General features: G+C 34.3%; 1 protein-coding gene across 1 annotated transcript in view; it reads right to left on the bottom strand.

Annotated features, from left to right (window-relative positions):
* Positions 1-1,343: 1,343 nt before the first annotated feature.
* The window catches only part of SLC6A14 (solute carrier family 6 member 14), a 36,711-nt gene continuing 17,552 nt past the window's right edge, over positions 1,344-20,502 (bottom strand). Inside the window, exons 7-15 of the mRNA XM_055564643.1 lie at positions 19,809-19,941; positions 16,709-16,849; positions 10,675-10,903; positions 8,786-8,911; positions 7,079-7,197; positions 6,429-6,528; positions 6,034-6,143; positions 3,787-3,954; positions 1,344-2,666 (exon numbers count right to left, since the gene is read on the bottom strand). Coding sequence (XP_055420618.1) covers positions 2,520-2,666; positions 3,787-3,954; positions 6,034-6,143; positions 6,429-6,528; positions 7,079-7,197; positions 8,786-8,911; positions 10,675-10,903; positions 16,709-16,849; positions 19,809-19,941 — 1,273 coding nt within the window. The 3' untranslated portion in view covers positions 1,344-2,519. The remainder of the gene's footprint in view (positions 2,667-3,786; positions 3,955-6,033; positions 6,144-6,428; positions 6,529-7,078; positions 7,198-8,785; positions 8,912-10,674; positions 10,904-16,708; positions 16,850-19,808; positions 19,942-20,502) is intronic.

Raw genomic sequence — 20,502 nt, 5'->3', positions numbered from 1 at the left:
TCATTTGATTATATGTGTTTATACCAAATGAATTATTATTTAAAAGGGGAGGGGTGCCAAGTCAGATACAAAATCCAGACATTGTCAGTTTGCTTACATTTAGAGAGTTGATTATGTTGCTAACATATTTTACTGGAGAAGGAATGAAAGCACAATAGAGACAGAAACAGTTTGAGTTGTTTTCTTTTTATTAGTTACAGTAAAAAGAATATAGTTGAGATATAGTGATTTTTAACTTGAATTGTGAAAGTTTTTTTTTTTCCTAGTGGTTTACAATACAATACTGTAAATGTCTCCAAGTTTGCATTAAAGTAAATGAGATTTGATGGAACTTTTTTTCCATTATGCAGAATAGTCTAACACTATTGAATCTGTGTAATAATACTAAGAGCTATCATTGAGCACCCTAAAATGTGCCAGGGACTCTGTTAAGATCTGTGCTTTACATACTTGTAAAGATAGTCACAGAAACTCTTAACTACTCTTCATAGTCAGCTATTGAAGTAGACTACTTTTCCAGCACCACCTCTGCTACTAATTAGATATTTCATTAGAACTGTGCCTAAATCTTCCCTGAATTGCAAGTCACCTGTAGAAAATTATATGCATTTTTTTTATTTGGTGAAAAACCCACACCTCAAATAGCACCAAAATATAATGGTAGAATGTATATAATATAATATGGCTTAACATTAAAGTATTTATATGCTATATTTAGCAATCTATTTTAAATATTTTATAAAATCTAGTAATCTGTTGACATTCACTAACAGCATTTGACCTACCCTCAAAGAAAACCCTCAGAATATCTAACATAAGTTCATCTTATGTGTATGTTAGTTGCTTAGTCGTGTCCGACTCTTTGCAACCCCATGGACCATAGCCTGCCAGCCTCCTCTGTCCATGGAATTCTCCAGGCAAGAATACTGGAGTGTGTAGCCATTCCCTTCTCCAGGGGATCTTCTTGACCCAGGGATTGAACCCAGTTCTCCTGCATTGCAGGCAGATGCTTTACCATCTGAACTACCAGAGAAGCCTCAAAGAAAATCCTCAAAATATCTAACACAAGTTCATTATATATATATATATATATATATATATATACACACACACACACACACACACACACATAATTCACTGAGATTGTTTAATTACAGGCCTAACTATCTACCTAACTTCATGCCCCCTGCCCCCAAAATAAGTTACCAGTATAAATTAAAGGAAAACCTTAATCCCTTACTCATTTAATCTTCAATCAAAAGGAAAAGGAATTTAAAATGTGTAAGAATTTATAATGCTTAAATTTATTCTTTTATTCATCATTTGACAAGAACAAAAAGCAGTAGTATATGTGGTTCTTAAACATATTTTAGAGTCACAGATTTCTTTTGATATTCTGATGAAAAATATGGACTCTTGCAGTAGAAAAAATGCATATACACATACATGTAGAAAAATATTACATGTAATTTCAGCCTCATACAGTCTCTGAAGCCTATGTTAAGAACCTTAAGAATAACTGAAAAGTTTCTTACATAGTTTGGTAATCCTAGATTGTGATGTTAAACCAGTTGTAAATGATATATAATCAGTGTATAAATCTATTAATGATATGATGTTTTCAATATCTTTTGTAAAGAAATTGGCACATAGGACTTTCTAACTTGGCTGCCCTCATTCTTGACAAGTTTCACAAGTTTATCTCCCATAAGTATGTAAATAAGTTATCACCTGTAAATAGTAACTTATTCAAGTAAAACAAAATCATTCTACTTATCTATTAACTATATATTACAATCATAAGATCTTAGATTTGATTGAAGCCATTTCCTCATTAGTATTTTGTTCTATGTTCTATTTGAAATTAGACTTCAGGGTGTATAATGAACTACTTTAAATTTTGTGAAACACAGTAGAAATTAGATGGATCATGTATTTATTCCAACCATAACCTACAGAACACATTTTATGGGGAAAGAAATAATCAAAGCTTCTGGATTCCATATTCTAGATTTATCACTTACTGGCCATAGTTTTCTGTCTTATTTCACTATTTGTAAATAAAGAATATAACTACTAAGTTCACCTTAAAAAAGTGAACTATGAAGGCATGAAGTTTTTAGACATGAATCAAAGATATTAAGCAATAGTCTTCATATACATAGTTCATTTTTTCCTTATATACATATATGTATGGCATTCCTAATTTTCAATTTTACCACTTTCTTTTAAATATATTTATTTTCCCCAGATTTATGGGAAAGAAACATTGTATGCTAAGAAATATAAGCAAATAGTATTTAAAAACTTTTATAATAGAAAATATAACTATTTTCTAAATAATCAGCTCAAAATAAAGCCTTCAGTATATTATAAAAATATTGTAGTGATACAAAATTTTTATTGTGAAATAGAGGCAGCTATGTATGTGTGAACAGATAGATTAATCACATTGCTAAACATTAGTAGTTTCACATTTTTGTATTACATTCCTGTTGAAATTATAAAGCTCATAGATCTCATTCTGGTTTTCTGCTGTCACTAATATTAGATATTTCATGGTTAGTCTCTTTTTTAGAATCTGACATGTTTTCATATCTTTCCCCACGATGTTTTTCCAAGTATGGCCCCCAGTTAGCAGCTGGTCTGCAGCAGGTTGCAATGCGCTGAGAAGCAAAAAAAAAAAAAAAAAAAAAAAAATCATTATAGACTGTTATGTCTTCTTGCTAACCAAAATGAAATAAGAACATAGAAAAGTAAAAAAGTGATCATCTAAATTCTTAATTGTCTACAGAAAAAAATGATACTCAAATTTAACTGATTGTTAATAGAACTGTGTTAACTACAAAGCCAAAATAACTGAGTATGTAAATGAGCTCAAAAGGAAGTGTGTGAACCCATTCAGGCAACAGTATCACTTCACATACTTTCATTGAATTTCTATCCTGGCTTTAGAGTAAGGGTTAAGTTAGGATCTAAACCAGTGTATGACTGGAAAGTTTCAAGAATCAAAGGGAAAAGCCATTCATCTAGATCCACTAAACACTGACCTAAATCTTGAATCCAGTCTGACTTCTGAGCCTACCTAGACATTGTCCTACTGAGATATAATCAACTCCATTCCCTTAGGCCTCCACGAAAGAGGGATAACTCAGGGTCTAGATTTGGTTCAAGGTAATTTACCAGACTTATTCCAGTTTTAACATGCTATTATAGTATGTATTATAACCAGATGAAGTTTTAAAAGTGAAAATTATAAAGGAAAAAGGTCAGTTGCTTTGTGTCATCTCAGTTCAATTCAGTCTCTCAATCATGTCCAACTCTTTTGCAACCCTATGGACTGTAACCTGCCAGACTCTTCTATCCATAGGATTCTCCAGGCAAGAATACTGGAGTGGGTTGCCACTTCCTTCTCCAGGGGATCTTCCCGACCCAGGGATAAAACCCGCGTTTCCTGTCTCCTGAGTTGGCAGGCGGGTTCTTTACCCCTAGCATCAAGATACCATAACTTTTATGTGCTAAGCATTTTAATAGGGCCTGAGGATATAACAGCAATCAAGACAAGACCCCTTCTTAAAGAAGCTTATAGTCTAGTACATGGAGACACAAAAATATACATCTAGTATAATACAATGTTATACACATAGTAACAGATAAATTGTATCAGGTATAAAAGTTACCTGAGGGAAAGAGTGATTGATTTGATCTCATGTTCAAAATCTCATATTAACCTTCATTTTGATAATACTTTATATTATAAAGTATAAATAATATTAACATGCTTACTTGAAAGATGTTTCCTTTAGCTTGAATTATGTTTATGATAGCCATGATTGGAATCCAGATAATGCAGAAAGTAATCATACACCAGCCTAGAGCAACTCCCCAGTTAGGGTATGGAATTTGGCCATACTTAGGTCTACGAAACTGTATCACTGACCAGATCAAGATTGACTGTGAAAGTAAAATATGAAAAGAAAATGGTAAAAATTAGACTTTATTGCATTAATGGTTTTAGTTGTACTATTTATTAGCAGTTGTATTCCATTCCTTAGAAATAACTTATCAAAAACAATTAAGATGAAAATACATTCAAGGTGACTAAGATAATCAGGTAACTAGCCAGAAAATCAAATTCTAAATGAACCAATCTAAATAACTTGTATTTGTCTTACAAAAATTAGCATTGATGCAGATACTTGTACAACACGTATTTCAGTAAAATACTTTACCATAAAGTATATCTGTTGAAAGTAAAATAGTATCTGAAATTTATATTATTGAACTTTCACTTATAATAGCATGATTTTATTCTGTGCTATCTGGAGGAGGAAATATGGCAACCCACTCCAGTGTTCTTGTTTGGAGAATTCCATAGACAGAGGAGCCTGGTGGCCTATAGTCCATGGGGTCGCAAAGAGTCAGACATGACTGAAGTGACTTAGCATGCATGCATTCTGTCCTGTAAGCTAGCCAGCATATCAGTTAGTTCAATGAGAATGTAAGATACATTTTAGTGAACATGCCTTGTGCCTTGCTTAGCAGTAGTTTCTATTTATTTCCCACTACACAGAGTACCCCTTACTCCACACCCAAAACATACAGGCAATTCACACATGGGTACATAGTTACCAAAGCACTTTCTTATTGAAAAACAAAAAAGATGTTTGGGTAACACAGTGAACCTTAAAGATTAAAACATTTTAAGGCCAAGTTTTTTAAAAAGTGTTTAAAAAAAAACCCTACTAGACTGTTGCAGTATTAAAACTAATTATATAGAAATCTGTAAAGCAAACAAAATGAAAAAAACACACAAAAATTCCTTTAATGTCATTATACTAAGATTATTTCACAATTACTATAATTTCATATAATTACAAGAGTGGATGAGGGATAGGAGTCTAATATGTATGACTTTATACAAAATAGATGATAATGTATATCATTTAATATTTAATACCTTTGCATTTTAAAGTAAATCCAGTTGTCAAACCTAGAAATCAATGACATTAGCTGGCTAAAATGTCTAGTTAGATTTTCTAAGTTGAGAAAGGGCTTATTTTATTATGGAAACTTGTCAAATGAGGAAAACAATATTTAGTAGCACTGTCAAAGCCAAATATTAAAAACACCCTCTAAAATAAAGTGTAGATCAAATTAACATAATACCCTTTTCTAGGGAAATCATTGAAGCATGGAGGCAATGAGAACCAAAACTCATCCTCAATAAAGTTTCCCCCTGCCCCACCCCCACCATTATCTCTAGCCCATAGTAATTTTCTGTCCCATAAAGTGTTTACTTGGCATTCAGCCTTTTACTGTCCTGAACTGTTATTTAAATTTATTTTTTGCTTTCCTTCAGCTGCTGCTGCTGCTAAGTCACTTCAGTCATTTCCGACTCTGTGCGACCCCATGGACAGCAGCCCAGCAGGCTCCTCTGTCCCCGGGATTCTCTAGGCAAGAATCCTGGAGTGGGTTGCCATGTCCTTCTCCCTTCAGCTCCTAAATCGCACTAATTTTTAACAAACTATTGCCTCTATTGACGCACGTGAGTTTTTGTAATTTCAGATACTACTTCCCATAAAAACATGCATTAATAACTGAGAAAACTTAGTTAACTAAGCAGTTAGTATATTTAGATTGAATTCCTTGAAGGCAGAGACTGGGTCTTAAACAGAGAGGTTAAGAACATTGTAGGTGGCTCAGCATATTTTTTACAGAATGAGCAAATGACTGGTTTTTAAAAATTTATTGTATTGATAATTTTTAAGTATCTTGTCCTAGGTACTTTTTAGGATATCTTTAAGTCTCAAATAGTAAATGTTTAAGCCTATGGCCTCAGAAATAATGCAACAAAGAAGGGTACTGTAATTTCAGCAACTTGTAGGCACCAGTCATGAAAAGTTGAAAATCATTGATTTTAAAATGATATTAATTTTCTTTATTGTATTTAATGTAAATAATTCAATTTTACCTTACAAGTGTTTAAATATATATATTATTGATACCAGATTCACCCATGTTAATACTTACCATTAATAGGATAGGCGTAATGACAAACCAGCAAGTTCTCCACCATAGCCAGAATATCCACCTTTTTGCTCCAATCATCATTTCTATATCGTCAATAAACCTGTTCCCTCCTAAAAACAGCAATAAAGAGTGCATTCAGCCCTTACTCATACTTTCATTCATTAATCATTCTGGCTCTAAGTTATCTTTCTTTTTTTTTTTTTAAGTTATCTTTCTATGTCTAAACATTTTCCTATACTATAGCAATGAAGCATATAATACCTTTAACTACATTTTATTCATAATAAATTTTTGCCCAGTATATTATACTTAATTATTATAGTAAATATAATGAAAAGGAATAAAACTAAGTCATTTTAATAAAATGTGTAGATCATTCTGTAGTCACTATTTACCATAAATCCAGATGACTCCTATTATTTCCAGTATAGCTGCAATCAAAATGCCCCATCCAGCACAGAAGTGGTCAATCAGATTAACCCAGTATATTCCAGCCTACCAAAAAAAATGTCAGTTACTTTTAAATATAGTTTTAATTACTTTTATGATTGATGAGGTACTCAGATTGAATCTACTAATTTGATTTTAACATATGCTCCTTGGTTTCACCTCTGCCAAAATGTAAAAGGGAATGTTTCAAATGTAAACACAAATGGGCCTTTACATATCTCAAACAGGCTGTACCTTTTATTCTATGAGTCCCTATTAAAAAAATAAGCATTTAGAATAGTTGATTATAAAAATGAAAGGTAGTGTGCTCTTTTGTAGTTGCCAAGAAATATAGACTATATTACAGCCTACAAAGAAGTTAGAGCCTACAAAGTCTGTAACTTTATTGTAATTGGGGAAATTGTCCACTATTGGGCTCCCCCCACCAAATTATACATGCTATTGAAATTGTGTTATGATGGGGAAAGAATCTGGGTTAAAACTCAGAAAATCTTGAAGTCTGTACTAAACATGCTCTTAAACCATGGCTTCCTCATTTAGATTATAAAGTACGTTCCAACTAATATTTTGTCTATGGAAAAATACTGTAGTATACCTGAGTCACACAGATGAGGCCAAGGAAAAACAAAACCAAGCAGCAACCCAAAGTTATGGGAGCCCTCATTTTCTTCATCACTTTGGGAAATAAATCTTGAATTGTCGTGGTAATCGTTTCTTCAGAAGGAAAAAAAATGACATGTCAACTCATTTGCCAATAATTTGAATCATAGAAATCAACTTCTATTAATCAAATTTACAAATATATGTTGAGAATATACTCTGGGCCCAACTTCTTGCTTTTAAAAATCCATAGGGTCCTTTCTCCTGGCAGTCACCACTCATCAGTTCTGATCAAAAAAAAATCAAATACAGCTCTATTTGTTGTTTTTAGTCTGTTTTATAAGGTTTTTCATTGGTAGCAATTATAAGGTAATAGTTTCCCAAGGGCTGAAGAAGTTTGAAAGAGGGTTATAGGGAAGGAAGAATTTTAGTAGAACTTTTAAATAAGGTGAATTCACAGAAAGGCCTTCTAGGTTTAAGAAGTAAATATGTTCATGAAACAGGGTACTGGTTAAAAGTAGAAGGATATATGAGTAAAGGATTAAGAAACATGTTTGAAATTTTTGGAGGGCTTTGAAAGTCAACTGGAGGAGGCTGGACTTTATCCTATAAATTATTAAAATGTTTTATGTAACAGTGTGATATGACAAAAACTGTTTCAGAATTTTTAGTTGTGTACCCTAGGGCAAGAGGAGAAGAGGACGACAGAAGATGAGATGGTTGGATGGCATCACTGACTCAATGGACATGGGTTTGGGTGGACTCTGGGAGTTGGTGATGGAAAGGGAGGCCTGGCATGCTGCAGTTCATGGGGTTTTAAAGAGTCAGATAGGACTGAGCGACTGAATTGAACTGAACCCTAGGGAAAATTCCTATGTGTAAAGAGAACCATATATAAGAATAATTACTGCAGCAGTGCGTGTAACCACTACAATATTGTAATTAGCCTCCAATTAAATTAATTAAAAAAAATTGGAAATAATTCAAATGCCCATAATTATGGTAACAGATTGTGAATTAACTTGGTGACTCAGATGGTAAAGAATCTTCCTGCAATGCAGGAGACTCGGGTTCGATCCCTGGGCTGGGAAGAGCCCCTGGAGAAGTGAATGGCTACCCACTCCAGTATTCTTGCCTGGAGAATTCTATGGACAGAGGAGCCTGGCAGGCTAAGTCCATGCACAGAGAGTAGCAAAGAGTTGGACATGACTAAGCAACTAACACATGTCTGTGTATCAACATGGATTCATAATACATATAGAAAGCAACTGTCAGAATGGTATGTATGCTATGAAACTTCACATTTATGTGAAAATTTAAAAATTTTATCTTATTTATGGATATATATATACAATGTACACAAAGAACATATATAATCCATGGTGACAGTTGCTTTCTAGGAAGGAAGAAATGTGAATTGTATTAGGCAAAGAAACATAAAGGACTTCAAATTTATCTGTAACAGTTTATTTTTATAAAAAAATGTCTGAAGCAAACATAAAATATTAATGTCTGTTCCTTTCAAGTATCTGATACTTGAGTACATTGTATTTTTCCATATTTAAAATTTAAGTTAAAAAGAATTTTCAGAAAGATCATTCTTAGAGTAAAAGCTAGACAGGGGCAACAAGGGTAAGAAAATGATGTTTTGAAATAGAGTAAAATATAAGAGGGGTATGTTAACATTGGGAGTATTACTTACCAATGGAAGCGAACTGAGAGTCAAGACCCAAAGTCAAAAGCATGAAAAAAAATAATACGGACCAAAATGGCCCACCTGGGAGTTGAGCTAAAGCTTCTGGATAGGCAATGAATGCCAAATCAAAACCTAGGAAAAATTAATGGAATTTTAATTTAAATTAAGTTAAAGAAAAATAAAGAAATTCACATATTTGAACATTTTTCAAAGTAAGATACTAGAAAAATCTCAATTTGGCAATCCAATGGATAATATACATTCTTTAGCAACTGTTTCACTATCACTTTTTAAAAGTGTTTATGTAGGTTGTTCTATAATATGATAATATAAACGTGTTGTAAATTAAGCTAGTGAGATAAATTTTGTAAATGGTACATTTCTCACATAAGAAATCTTAACTACATCACTGATGTTTGGCTGATTTTATTTTTTTTTAATTAATGAAGAACAACTGTCTTAAACTCCAGTCAACTCTCTTTCCAATGTTTACCCAATATCACAATATGTAGTGTCATTTATTTTTTTCACTGTACATTTCACAGCTGTATGGTACCAACTTATTTTTTATTGAAGTATAATTGATTTACAACAATATTCTGTTAGTTTTGGTATACAATTAGTGATTCTGTATTTTTGCACATTATACTGCATTATAGGTTATTACAAGATAACAGGTATAATTTTAGTGCTATTTAAATTATTATATGGACACCTTCAAGATTGTATGTAATAAAACTATAAATTGAATCTTATTTTCTATTTGATGTATGTTGTCTTTTGAGACACTTGTTAACATTTTTTAAATCATATTATATGATACTTAGTTTAAGTATTTTAAGTGTCTCCAACCTCCCAGGGGACCGGCCTAGGCGTCAGGAGAATTCGCTTCTAGCCTAGGCTCTATCACTTCCTAATTTTTGATCTTCTGCAAGACATAACATTTCCATGCTCAGTCCCGTCCTCTGTAAATGAGGAGCTGAACACTACATGATCTCCAAAGTCTTTTATAGTCCCAACATTCTATTCTCATTCATCAATCTCTCCACCAAATGATACTAACAATAGGTAGAAATTTAGTAAGAAAAACTGACTTAAAAGAACCCTAGACTTCTGTTCCTAAGAGTCTTCAAAAGTGAAAGTGTTAGTTGCTCAGTTGTGTCTTTGCGACCCCATGGACTGTAGCCTGCCAGGCTCCTCTATACACAGAATTCTCTGGGCAAGAATACTGGAGTGGGTAGCCAGTCCCTTCTCGAGAGGATCTTCCCCACCCAGGGATCGAACCTAGGTCTCTTGCATTGCAGGCGGATTCTTTACCGTCTGAGCCACCAAGCGGATAATTAAGCATCTCTAGTTAATGTCTTTAAAGTTAAGACGTTCATTAATCAGATTCCTTTAAAGCTGGACACAGCTGTATACGCAAAGTCAGTTGGGTTTCAATCTATATGACATTTGTGCATTTTAAAAATTCAAATATAATAGTGTAATTGTACATGGATTAATTTTCATATATAGTTTCTCTCACATATTCATATATATTAATACACACATGTATGTATATATGTATGTATCTTTATATACATACACACAGATGAAGATAATGTAAAGTGCATAGCGTGATGCCTAATACTTGCAATTGTGCTGTAAGTAGTTCATATTAACAGTAGTTCATATTAAGCACTAAACAAAATTTGGAAAAAACTTTAAACAATTGTTCTGTAATATAGTCTTGTTTCTCAGATCATCTAAGAATTATTATATGGTTAAAACAACCAAGTTATTTAAGATGAAATGAGAAAGAAAAAATACCCTAAATCTTGAGTGCTTTAATTGCTATAAAGTATATCAGTGTTTCTTAAATGAGCTATATACAAGTTATATATAGCATTACATACCTGATTTTACAACTTGTGTGACTTCCTTTCCAGATATATGAGCCATGTGTCCCAATATAGAAAAAATAGCAAATCCAGCGAACACACTAGTAAGGCAATTTGTCACACAAACTACAATGGCATCTGAGTAGCAGTTGTTATTGAACTTATTGTAAGATGATAAGGCAACCAGACCACCCCAGGCAACTGACAGAGAATAAAATATCTGTGTGGCAGCATCTTTCCAAACCTATAAAAGAAAATAATATTTTAAAACACACACTTAATTTTTCATTTGTATAAAATATTTCATATATACAAGTGAATAACTTATAAAAACAAAACAAACACCTAAATACCCACTACTGAGCTTAAGAAATAAAATGTTGCTAGGCTATTAAATCCTACCTGTGCTCCTTCCTGATTATATCACACTTCCAACTTCAGTGGTAACTGCTATCCTGACTACTGTGTTTATCATTTCTCTGGTTTTCTTCATATTTTTACTATCCTAAACAATATGGCATTTAGCCTTCCATGTTTTTAAGTTTATAGAAAAGTTATCTTAATGCATGTTAACTAATACAACCTGCATTTTCCATTCAGTAGTATATGAGATTTATCCATTATCAATTTGAACCATATGAAATTTCAATTCAACTAAATATTGCCAAATTATTCTCTGAAGTGGTTGTATCAGTTTGCACTCCCACCAGATGGTATGAGAGTTCTCACTCCCCCACATCCTTGCTAACATCAGTCAGAATTTTGAATGCTGTCCAAACTAATGGCTGTGAAATGAGTGTTGATAACCTTAAATAATTTATAAGGCTTAGCATGTTTTTGTTTGTTTATATTCTATAGTTTTTTTTTTTTTTTTCTGTGAAATTCCTGTTCACATATTTTGCCAGTGTTTTAGTTGGGTTATTTGTCTTATTTGACCTCTAGGAATTCTTTATGTAGTCAGATTCTAATCCTTTATCTGTTATACGTCTTAATTTTTTCTCCCAATTTGTGGCTTTTTCCCCCCCTCTTAACATTGTGTCCTTTGATGAACCAAAGATTTTGTTTTAATGTAGCTGAAGGTATCTATCTTTGCTTTTATGTATTGTCCTTGATTTCTCTGACTGAAAGAAAGAATCCTTAGCCCAAGGTCATAAAGCTACTATCCTATATTTTCTTCTAAAAGACTTAGTTCTGCTTATATCCTTAAGTTCAATTCACCTGAAATTGAATTTAATGCATATTAAATTAGAAATCCAAATACATTGTTTTCTAAATGAAATATCAATTGAAGATAATTGATATTATCCATTATATTATTTGGATATCAATTGTATCAACTGGATAGTCCATCCCTTTCCCATTGATCTGTATCCCCACCTCTGCCACATATGGGGTTCAATCCCTGGGTTGGGAAGATCCCCTGGAGAAGGAAATGGCAACCCATTCCAGTATTCTTGCCTGGAGAATCCCATGGATGGAGGAGCTTGGTGGGCTACAGTCCACGGGGTCACAAAGTGTCGGACATGACTGAGCGACTTCACTTTGACTTTCAATCATCCAGTTCCTTCATTCCATGTTTTGATTAGAGCCCCATGCAGCTGGCCTTATCTCTTTAAGCAGTGCTCACACTCTTCATCTAATTCAACCCCTTTATCTTTCCCCCTTTCACAATTTACCCCTCCTATGTCTTTGCTAAAGGGCAATAATTAGTCTTAGAAACTAACCTAGGTAAATCCATCTTAATAGTGAAATTCTATAGATATAACAGTACTCTGAAGAAAAATCTAATTATGGAGACTTCAAATAATAGGGTTGGCATATAAGTAGGCAAAAGTGTATTTTTAGTCTTTCTGGAAATATGACTGGTTAATGGAAGGCAGGCCGTGTTAACATGGTGGCTTAACAGTTCTACCTCTGGAATCAAAAAGAATGAAGTCTAAATCCAATACCTCTCACTTTCATTGAATTTGATTCATTTTAACATTTTCAAGCCTGTTTCATCTGTAAAATGGAGATGATAATGATAATAATAGTAGTAATAACTATGTGTCCTAAGAATGATGTGAGAATTAAATGAGATAACATATGCAAAGCAATTAATAGGATATTCAATGATAGCTATTATGTTTTTATGGAAAAGAAATATAAACTGATACTCAGTTTCTTTTGTGGAAGTTAAAAACAATACTTTTCTCCTTGAAAGGTATGTAATCTATTTCCAATTTTAATAGAAATAAAGTTGTTAGGAGTAAATAAATATTTACTAGGTCTTCAGAATATAGCTTGCTATTAGATGATTATTAGGAGAAGGCAATGGCAACCCACTCCAGTACTCTTGCCTGGGAAATCCCATGGACAGAGGAGCCTGGTAGGCTACAGTCCATTGGGTCGTGAAGAGTCAGACTTGACTGAGCGACTTCACTTTCACTTTTCACTTTCATGCACTGGAGAAGAAAATGGCAACCCACTCCAGTATTATTGCCTGGAGAATCCCAGGGACGGGAGCCTAGTGGGCTGTCGTCTATGGGGTTGCACAGATTTGGACACGACTGACATGACTTAGCAGTAGCAGCAGCAGATGATTTTTATACTAAATTGCTTTTATAATGGCAGGAAGCCAGTAGAAAGTAAAATGGATGGATAAATAGATGGGTAGATAGATGCATAGATAGACAGCTAGATCATGGTTATTTCACTTATACATTTAACAATTGGTTATATTTAAGTGGTGACTCAGCAGTAAAGAATCTGCCTGCCAGTGCAGGATATGCAAGAGACTCGGATTCCATTCCTGGGTTGGGAAGATCCCCTGGAGAAGGAAATGGCAACCCACTCCAGTATTCTTGCCTGGGAAATCCCATAGACAGAAGAGCCTGGAGGACTACAGTCTATGGGGTCACACAGAGTCAGACATGACTTAGTGACTAAACAACAACAAGATAAGAAAATCATGTGAGGAATAAGATGCACTCATTTCTTAGGCAGTTTTACATATCAGGTTGGCTAACACAAATGAACTTTTTGGCCAACCCATATTAAGAGATGAACAACATGCTTATGTTAGTCTCTCAGCTGCTTTGACTTGATACATTATGCATGCATATGTGAGTGGGGTGAAGGAGTCTGGAGGTGGTGTGGCAGGTCTCAGTTGTGTAAGAATGCTATGCATACCATGAATGATGTAACTAGGCTGCCTAATTCCAAACATACTTATCATCTCTATACCTACCCATCTCACAGCTATATAAAAGACTATTAGTTTAGGGATTGCTGCTGCTGCTGCTGCTAAGTCACTTCAGTCATGTCTGACTCTGTGCGACCCCATAGATGGCAGCCCACCAGGCTTCTCTGTCCCTGGGATTCTCCAGGCAAGAATACTGGAGTGGGTTGCCATTTCCTTCTCCAAGTTTAGGGATTAGGAAATCTTAATTCAAGATGCACAAACAGGCGATGTAAATTTAACTAAATGTGAATCTTCCTGGGTCTCAACTTTTATCACTCTAAAATGAAGGAGTTAGTAAGACAATCACTGGAGACCCCTCTAGCTATCAATTTGTGTGGTTCTCTACTCCTAGAGATATCAATAAAGAAAAGGAAAAATACATACTTGTGATTGCATGCTTAGAATATAAATTGGAGAGGAATAAAAAACATCTAAGAAAAAATTTTCATTGCCAGCACTCCCAAAGAAGGGGTGAGGGCAGTGTTTGTGTTGGGATGGGGAGGTAGGAGAATTAAACTGTATGTTTCATACAGAACTTTAGGCTTAGCTCTGATGTTTTAAAGATAATAGAGACACCAAAACACAGACCAGTATAAAATAGTCACATAAAAATTTCAGGATAGTCTCATGGAGCTATAAAGCCTAGGTTTCTGAGGCTTTAAAAGCCACTTAGAGACTGTTCTATACATCAGTGTCTCTTTTGCTGTCTCGTACTATATAGAACAGTCTTATGGACTCTGTGAGAGAGGGAGAGGGTGGGAAGATTTGGGAGAATGGCATTGAAACATGTAAAATATCATGTATGAAATGAGTTGCCAGTCCAGGTTCGATGCACGATACTGGATGCTTGGGGCTGGTGCACTGGGACGACCCAGAGGGATGGAATGGGGAGGGAGGAGGGAGGAGGGTTCAGGATGGGGAACACATGTATACCTGTGGCGGATTCATTTTGATATTTGGCAAAACTAATACAATTATGTAAAGTTTAAAAATAAAATAAAATAAAAAAAAGACTATTAAAAAAAAAAAGCCACTTAGAGGAATATCAAAGGAGCTTTTCCACTGTGCTCAAAGTTATGAGGTTTAAAGAAAATGGAGGGTCCATTTCTTAGGAAAAATGCTGCAGTCTACAATTATTTAGTATTATATAACAGCAATAATTAAAATACTTGTGTGCTCATTTATATAACAGTTTACCATTTCAAAGTATATTAACATATTTTATCTTGTTTAATAACCTAACAGAGAGAAGATGATGAATCCCAACTTCCATTTTATTTGTTTCTTATCCATCATCAAAAATGGTCATCTAGTTGGGAAGAGATTAACAAACAAGGTTAAAAAATGTGAGGCCCAAGAAAAATGAAGAAATAAACAGCGGCCTTTGGATACATCAAAGTATGTTGATCTCTGACACATAAACAATAAAAGTTCATAGTTCTAAAATGATTTAGAGTCATCAGTTTAGATCAATGATTTATTTTATTTTATTTTTTAACTTTACAATATTGTATTGGTTTTTGCATATATCAACATGAATCCGCCACCTAGATCAATGATTTAGAGTGATTTTTTGTGATTACTCCTGAGTGAAAATGATTTGGACACACAGAAGGTAACCAAAGGCTGGAGACTGACCTCTCAATTTTCAAAAAGGTAAAGGATGGATTTCCATGACTAAAAATGGATAAATTTGACTTGGTTATCAGAAACATTCTACAAAAAATAATTAAGTATCCATATTGTGAGTATTTAGAACATAGCAACTGCTGAAAGCATGAGTTCCGCAAAGAATACCATAGCAAGCTAAAAACTAATACCCATTTTGGCTAATACTACTAATATGATATTATAGTGTTTCTTGATTTTAATATAATATTGTGGGATTTTGCCTGACCAGAAGCTTAATGTATTCTAAGAATGTGACATGACTACTAAAAAAGTGAAAGTGTTATTAGGCTGTATCAATAGAAGGAAAGTCGATGGAGTATACTTACTGGCAATGCCCTCTGCAGTTAAAATTGTAAAAGATTTTATGTACATATGATACACATAGCCATTATCTGAAGACAGACTAATATTAAAAGGGGTTACCAATTCATATTCATGGCACATATTTATGTGTCTTGTATACAAGTAACAGTTTTGTTTATGGAATTTTTCATTTCAAATTTATGTTTTAACTTCAGAATATTAACTTTTGAAGACAGTTTATGTTAGACGATTAAACCATCAACTGTAATCTTTAAATCTACTACACGTTTATCTGATAAGTCACATGCATGCTAAATCACTTCAGTCGTGTCTCACTCTTTGCAACCTCATGAACTGTAGCCCACCAGGCTCCTCTGTCCATGGGATTCTTCAGGCAAGAATACTGGAGTGGGTTGCCCCCTTCTCCAGGGGATCTTCCCAACCCAGGGATTGAACTCACGTCTCTTATGTCTCCTGTATTGGCGGGCAGGTTCATTACCACTAGTGCCACCTGGGAAGCCCTGGTCATCAATTTGTGGGTATTCATGCATGAAATATGCTTTTTCAGATTAAGAAGCCCCAAATCCTTTTGGTCAAATAGGATCAGTTTCGAAAAAATGACTATGAAAATCCTGTTGCTAAAAATGACTGTCTCACTTCCAATAAGACACTATTAGTGTCATGTTAAACACTTAAAATCAGGCATCCTAGTGGACAGAAACATTAATAAATTTAACTCCATATTCTTTTATAAGCTATTACATTACAACACTCTAGGTAATCAAAGATTTTCAGTATTGACTTTATCTAAGGTTTACCTCCTTAGATAATGTGAAATCCAAATTGTCTTACCTCAGCATCCTTAAGTTTTGCAAAATTTGACTGTGCTCCAATATAGTATGAAATGCCTTTTGCTGCACCTTCCAGAGTTGCCCCTCGAATCACCAGGATGAGTAGGACAACATAGGGGAAAAGAGCTGTAAAATACACCACCTACCAAGAACAACCAAAAGTTATTATTTTTAAAACTCATGGTATATAATTGTATACAAAGTTACTAGCCAGTTGAAATGTTTAGCCTATTAATGTCTGATAATACTAATACCAAAGTTGGCATAATTTCCTCTTTCTGTTTTTACCACTCGTTGAATGATCCACTTTCAAAACACTCTGATGTATGTGGCAATGTTTCCCAGGTTTATGTTGTAAATAAACACTATTTCAGCAATGGTTATTTGAAATCCAGATGAAGTGCTTTCCTAAATGTATCCTAATAAATGTTGGTAATTTCATCTCTGGTTCCTCTGCCTTTTCCAAATTCAGCTTGTAAATCTAGAAGTTCAAACTACCAAACAGTTGAGTTCATTTCACATACTAGCAAGGTAATATTAAAAATCCTTCAAGCTATCCTTCAACAGTACATGAACCAAGAACTTCCAGATGTACAAGCTGGATTTAGAAAAGGCAGAGGAACCAGAAAAAAATTGCCAACATATATTGCATAATAGTAAAAGCAAGGGAATTCAAGAAAAATTTATCTGCTTCACTGACTACACTAAAGCCTTTGACTGTGTGGATCACAAAAAAATTGTGGAAAACTCTTAAAGAGATGAAATACTAGACCACATTACCTGCCTCCTGATAAACCTGTATGCAGGTCAAGAAGCAACAGAACCAGACATGGAACAATGGAATGGTTCAAAATTGGGAAAGGAGTACATCAAGGTTGTATATTGTCACTCTGCTTATTTAACTTCTATGCAGAGTACATCATGCAAAATGCCAGGCTGGATGAAGTACAAGCTGGAATCAAGATTGACTGAAGAAATATCAACAACCTCAGATATGCAGATGATACCACTCTAATGGCAGAAAAGTGAAGAGGAACTGAAGAGCCTCTTGAGGAAAGTGAAAGAGAAGTGTGAAAAAGCTGGCTTAAAACCCAACGTTCAAAAAATGAAGATCATGGCATCCAGTCCCATCACTTCATGGCAAATAGATGGGATAAAAGTGGAAACAGTGGTAGATTTTATCATCTTGGGCTCCTAAATCACTGTGGATGGTGCCTGCAGCCATGAAATTAAAAGATGTTTGCTCTTTGGAAGAAAAGCTATGACAAACCTAGACAGCGAATTCAAAAGCAGAGATGTCACTTTGCCGACAAAGGTCTGTATAGGCAAAGCTATGGTTTTTCCAGTAGTCATGTATGGATGTGAGAGTTGAACCATAAAGAAAGCTGCACCTGAAGAATTGATGATTTTGAATTATGGACTTTTAAGAGTCCCTTGGACAGCAAGGAGATCAAACCAGTCAATCATAAAGGAAATCAACCCTGAATATTCATTGGAAGAACTGATACTGAAGCTGAAGCTCCAATATTTTGGTCACCTGATGCAAAAAGCCAACTCATTGGAAAAGACCCTGATGCTGGGAAAGATTGAGGGGAGGAGGTGAAGCGGGCAACAAAGGATAAGATGGTGGATGGCATCACTGAAGCGGGCAACAAAGGATAAGATGGTGGATGGCATCACTGACTCAATGGACATGAATTTGAGCAAATTCCGGGAGATAGTGAGGAACAGGGAAACCTGGTGTGCTGAAGTCAATGGGGTCACAAAAAGTCAGGCACAACTTGGTGACTAAACAACAAATGTCTGATAGTGAAAATCACCTCTTGGTAAATTAGTGCATTAAGGTGGGAAGGAAAATGATTTTAAAGTAGTTTAAAAAGTAAACTTTTAACTGAAGTAGTTAGTTTATGCTCAATCCCAGAGAAGAAAGAAAATCTCCTAGTAGTTGTCCAAATCCTGTGAAGGTTTTTAAAGTGAGTACTGGACACTTGATATTATTATCCTTAAAGCTACCATTAAAAGTGTTTGAGAGCACACATATATACATGTGAACTGCTTGTATCCTAGATAACACATGGTTCCAGATGAACAGACTGCCTTTGAGGCTAGCTTTTCATTAATGTGGATAATTTCTTTGCTCCATAGATTTCCTATGTTTGGTAATATACCCAAAGAGACGATTTAAACAAACCATCCCAAGACCAGTAAAAATTAATTGCCTGGGTAAATGGAATTTCATGGATTTTTCAATATTAACATCAAAAATCAACCAAGGGTTTAAAAAATGTACAATCGCAACACTGTTTTGGAAAATTTCCACTGAATTTGTGATGTTCCTGGTATTTTTGTGATCTAACAGCATGTCTCACTCATTACAATGTAACAGTAACTGCTAGATATTGTACCAGGAACACAAAGATAGTATCCACAGTTATTCTTGTTCTCTGTCCTTACGGAAATTTCAGTAAACACACACATGTTTATTTTTCTGGGTATTGTACAGCTGCTCACAGAGAAAATTTCATGTTCTCTGATATTGCCACAGTGCTCTCCGAAAGTTTAAAAATAAAACAATGACATAGGAAATGTTTTTCAGAAGAGGACTTTCTGCTGAGAGAGGGTTCTGAGTCAATTTTGGCAAGCTTTAAGAGAACACTTGTATAGCTTTATTTTTTTCTTTCTCTCTCCAACAATGGAATAATGGGAATGCTGACACTATTACCCTATATAACATATATAACAGGGATCTAGACTTTCCAAACCAAAAATTGTAACATATAATTCCACTCAAGATGCTTCTTTATTATAATAGGATGGAAATTTTAAAAATATACTCCCAAGCCTCAGAATGCTATATCAGCTAGAAGGGTCCAAGTTTAGAGAAATTACACACATCTAGTACTAATTTTTGCTAGTTTTATTTTTAACAATAGCAGTGTTCTTATGTATTTTCTTAGAGTGAGGCTGCCTACTTAGAAAGCTTTTCACACATGCAAAGGATTTCATGATAGAAAAGAACATGCATTTGATACTACTTGGCATTGAACTACAATGAAATTGCAAAACAGCAACATCACTGTCTAAGGTGTTTTCTAAATTACCTTTCCAGAAGACTTTATTCCTTTAAATAATGCTGCTCCGACTATGAGCCAAGCCAGAAGAAGACAAAGTGCTAAATACCAAACAATGACTCCAGTCTCATCCAGTCCACTTGACCGTTGGAGTGCCACTTTACTGAAAACACAGATGTCCTTTGATTAACACACAATCATTCATCTTAATACATTGAATTTTGTAATATCTTTCATACAGGGGAAGCTTCATGAGTATTTTACTAATACTCATACTAATTCGTATTTATTCATATTAATACTAATATTAATTAGTATTTATTAATGTTAATATGACATCAATTGACATCATATGAGCCTTTTACTGATACAGTTGTATTGAGGGGCAAAAATAATTCAGTGATAAGTCAGGCTCAAAACTTTCTGGTTAACTGCAGCCAATTCAAAATTTCAAATCATAGAATAAAAGATCCACTCATTCCTTTAGCTCCGATTTTCCCCTAAAATTTCAAAGCTCCTCTATGGAAAAAAATTAACATCAGATTATTTTACTCATTATGGTATTTTTTTCTCAAGTTAAAATGACAGAGAAGACATTTTAAATTGTATTAAATATTTGTGTATTCATCATAGTGTTAGTCACTCAGTCGTGTCCGACTCTTTGCAACCCCATGGACTGTAGCCCATCAGTTTCCTCTGTTCATGCGATTCTCCAGGCAAGAAT

This window comes from Bubalus kerabau, chromosome X, assembly GCF_029407905.1.
Source record: "Bubalus kerabau isolate K-KA32 ecotype Philippines breed swamp buffalo chromosome X, PCC_UOA_SB_1v2, whole genome shotgun sequence".
NCBI classification, from domain to species: domain Eukaryota; kingdom Metazoa; phylum Chordata; class Mammalia; order Artiodactyla; family Bovidae; genus Bubalus; species Bubalus kerabau.
Note: the sequence above shows the minus strand (reverse complement) of the source record. Positions and strands in the feature narration are given on the sequence as shown.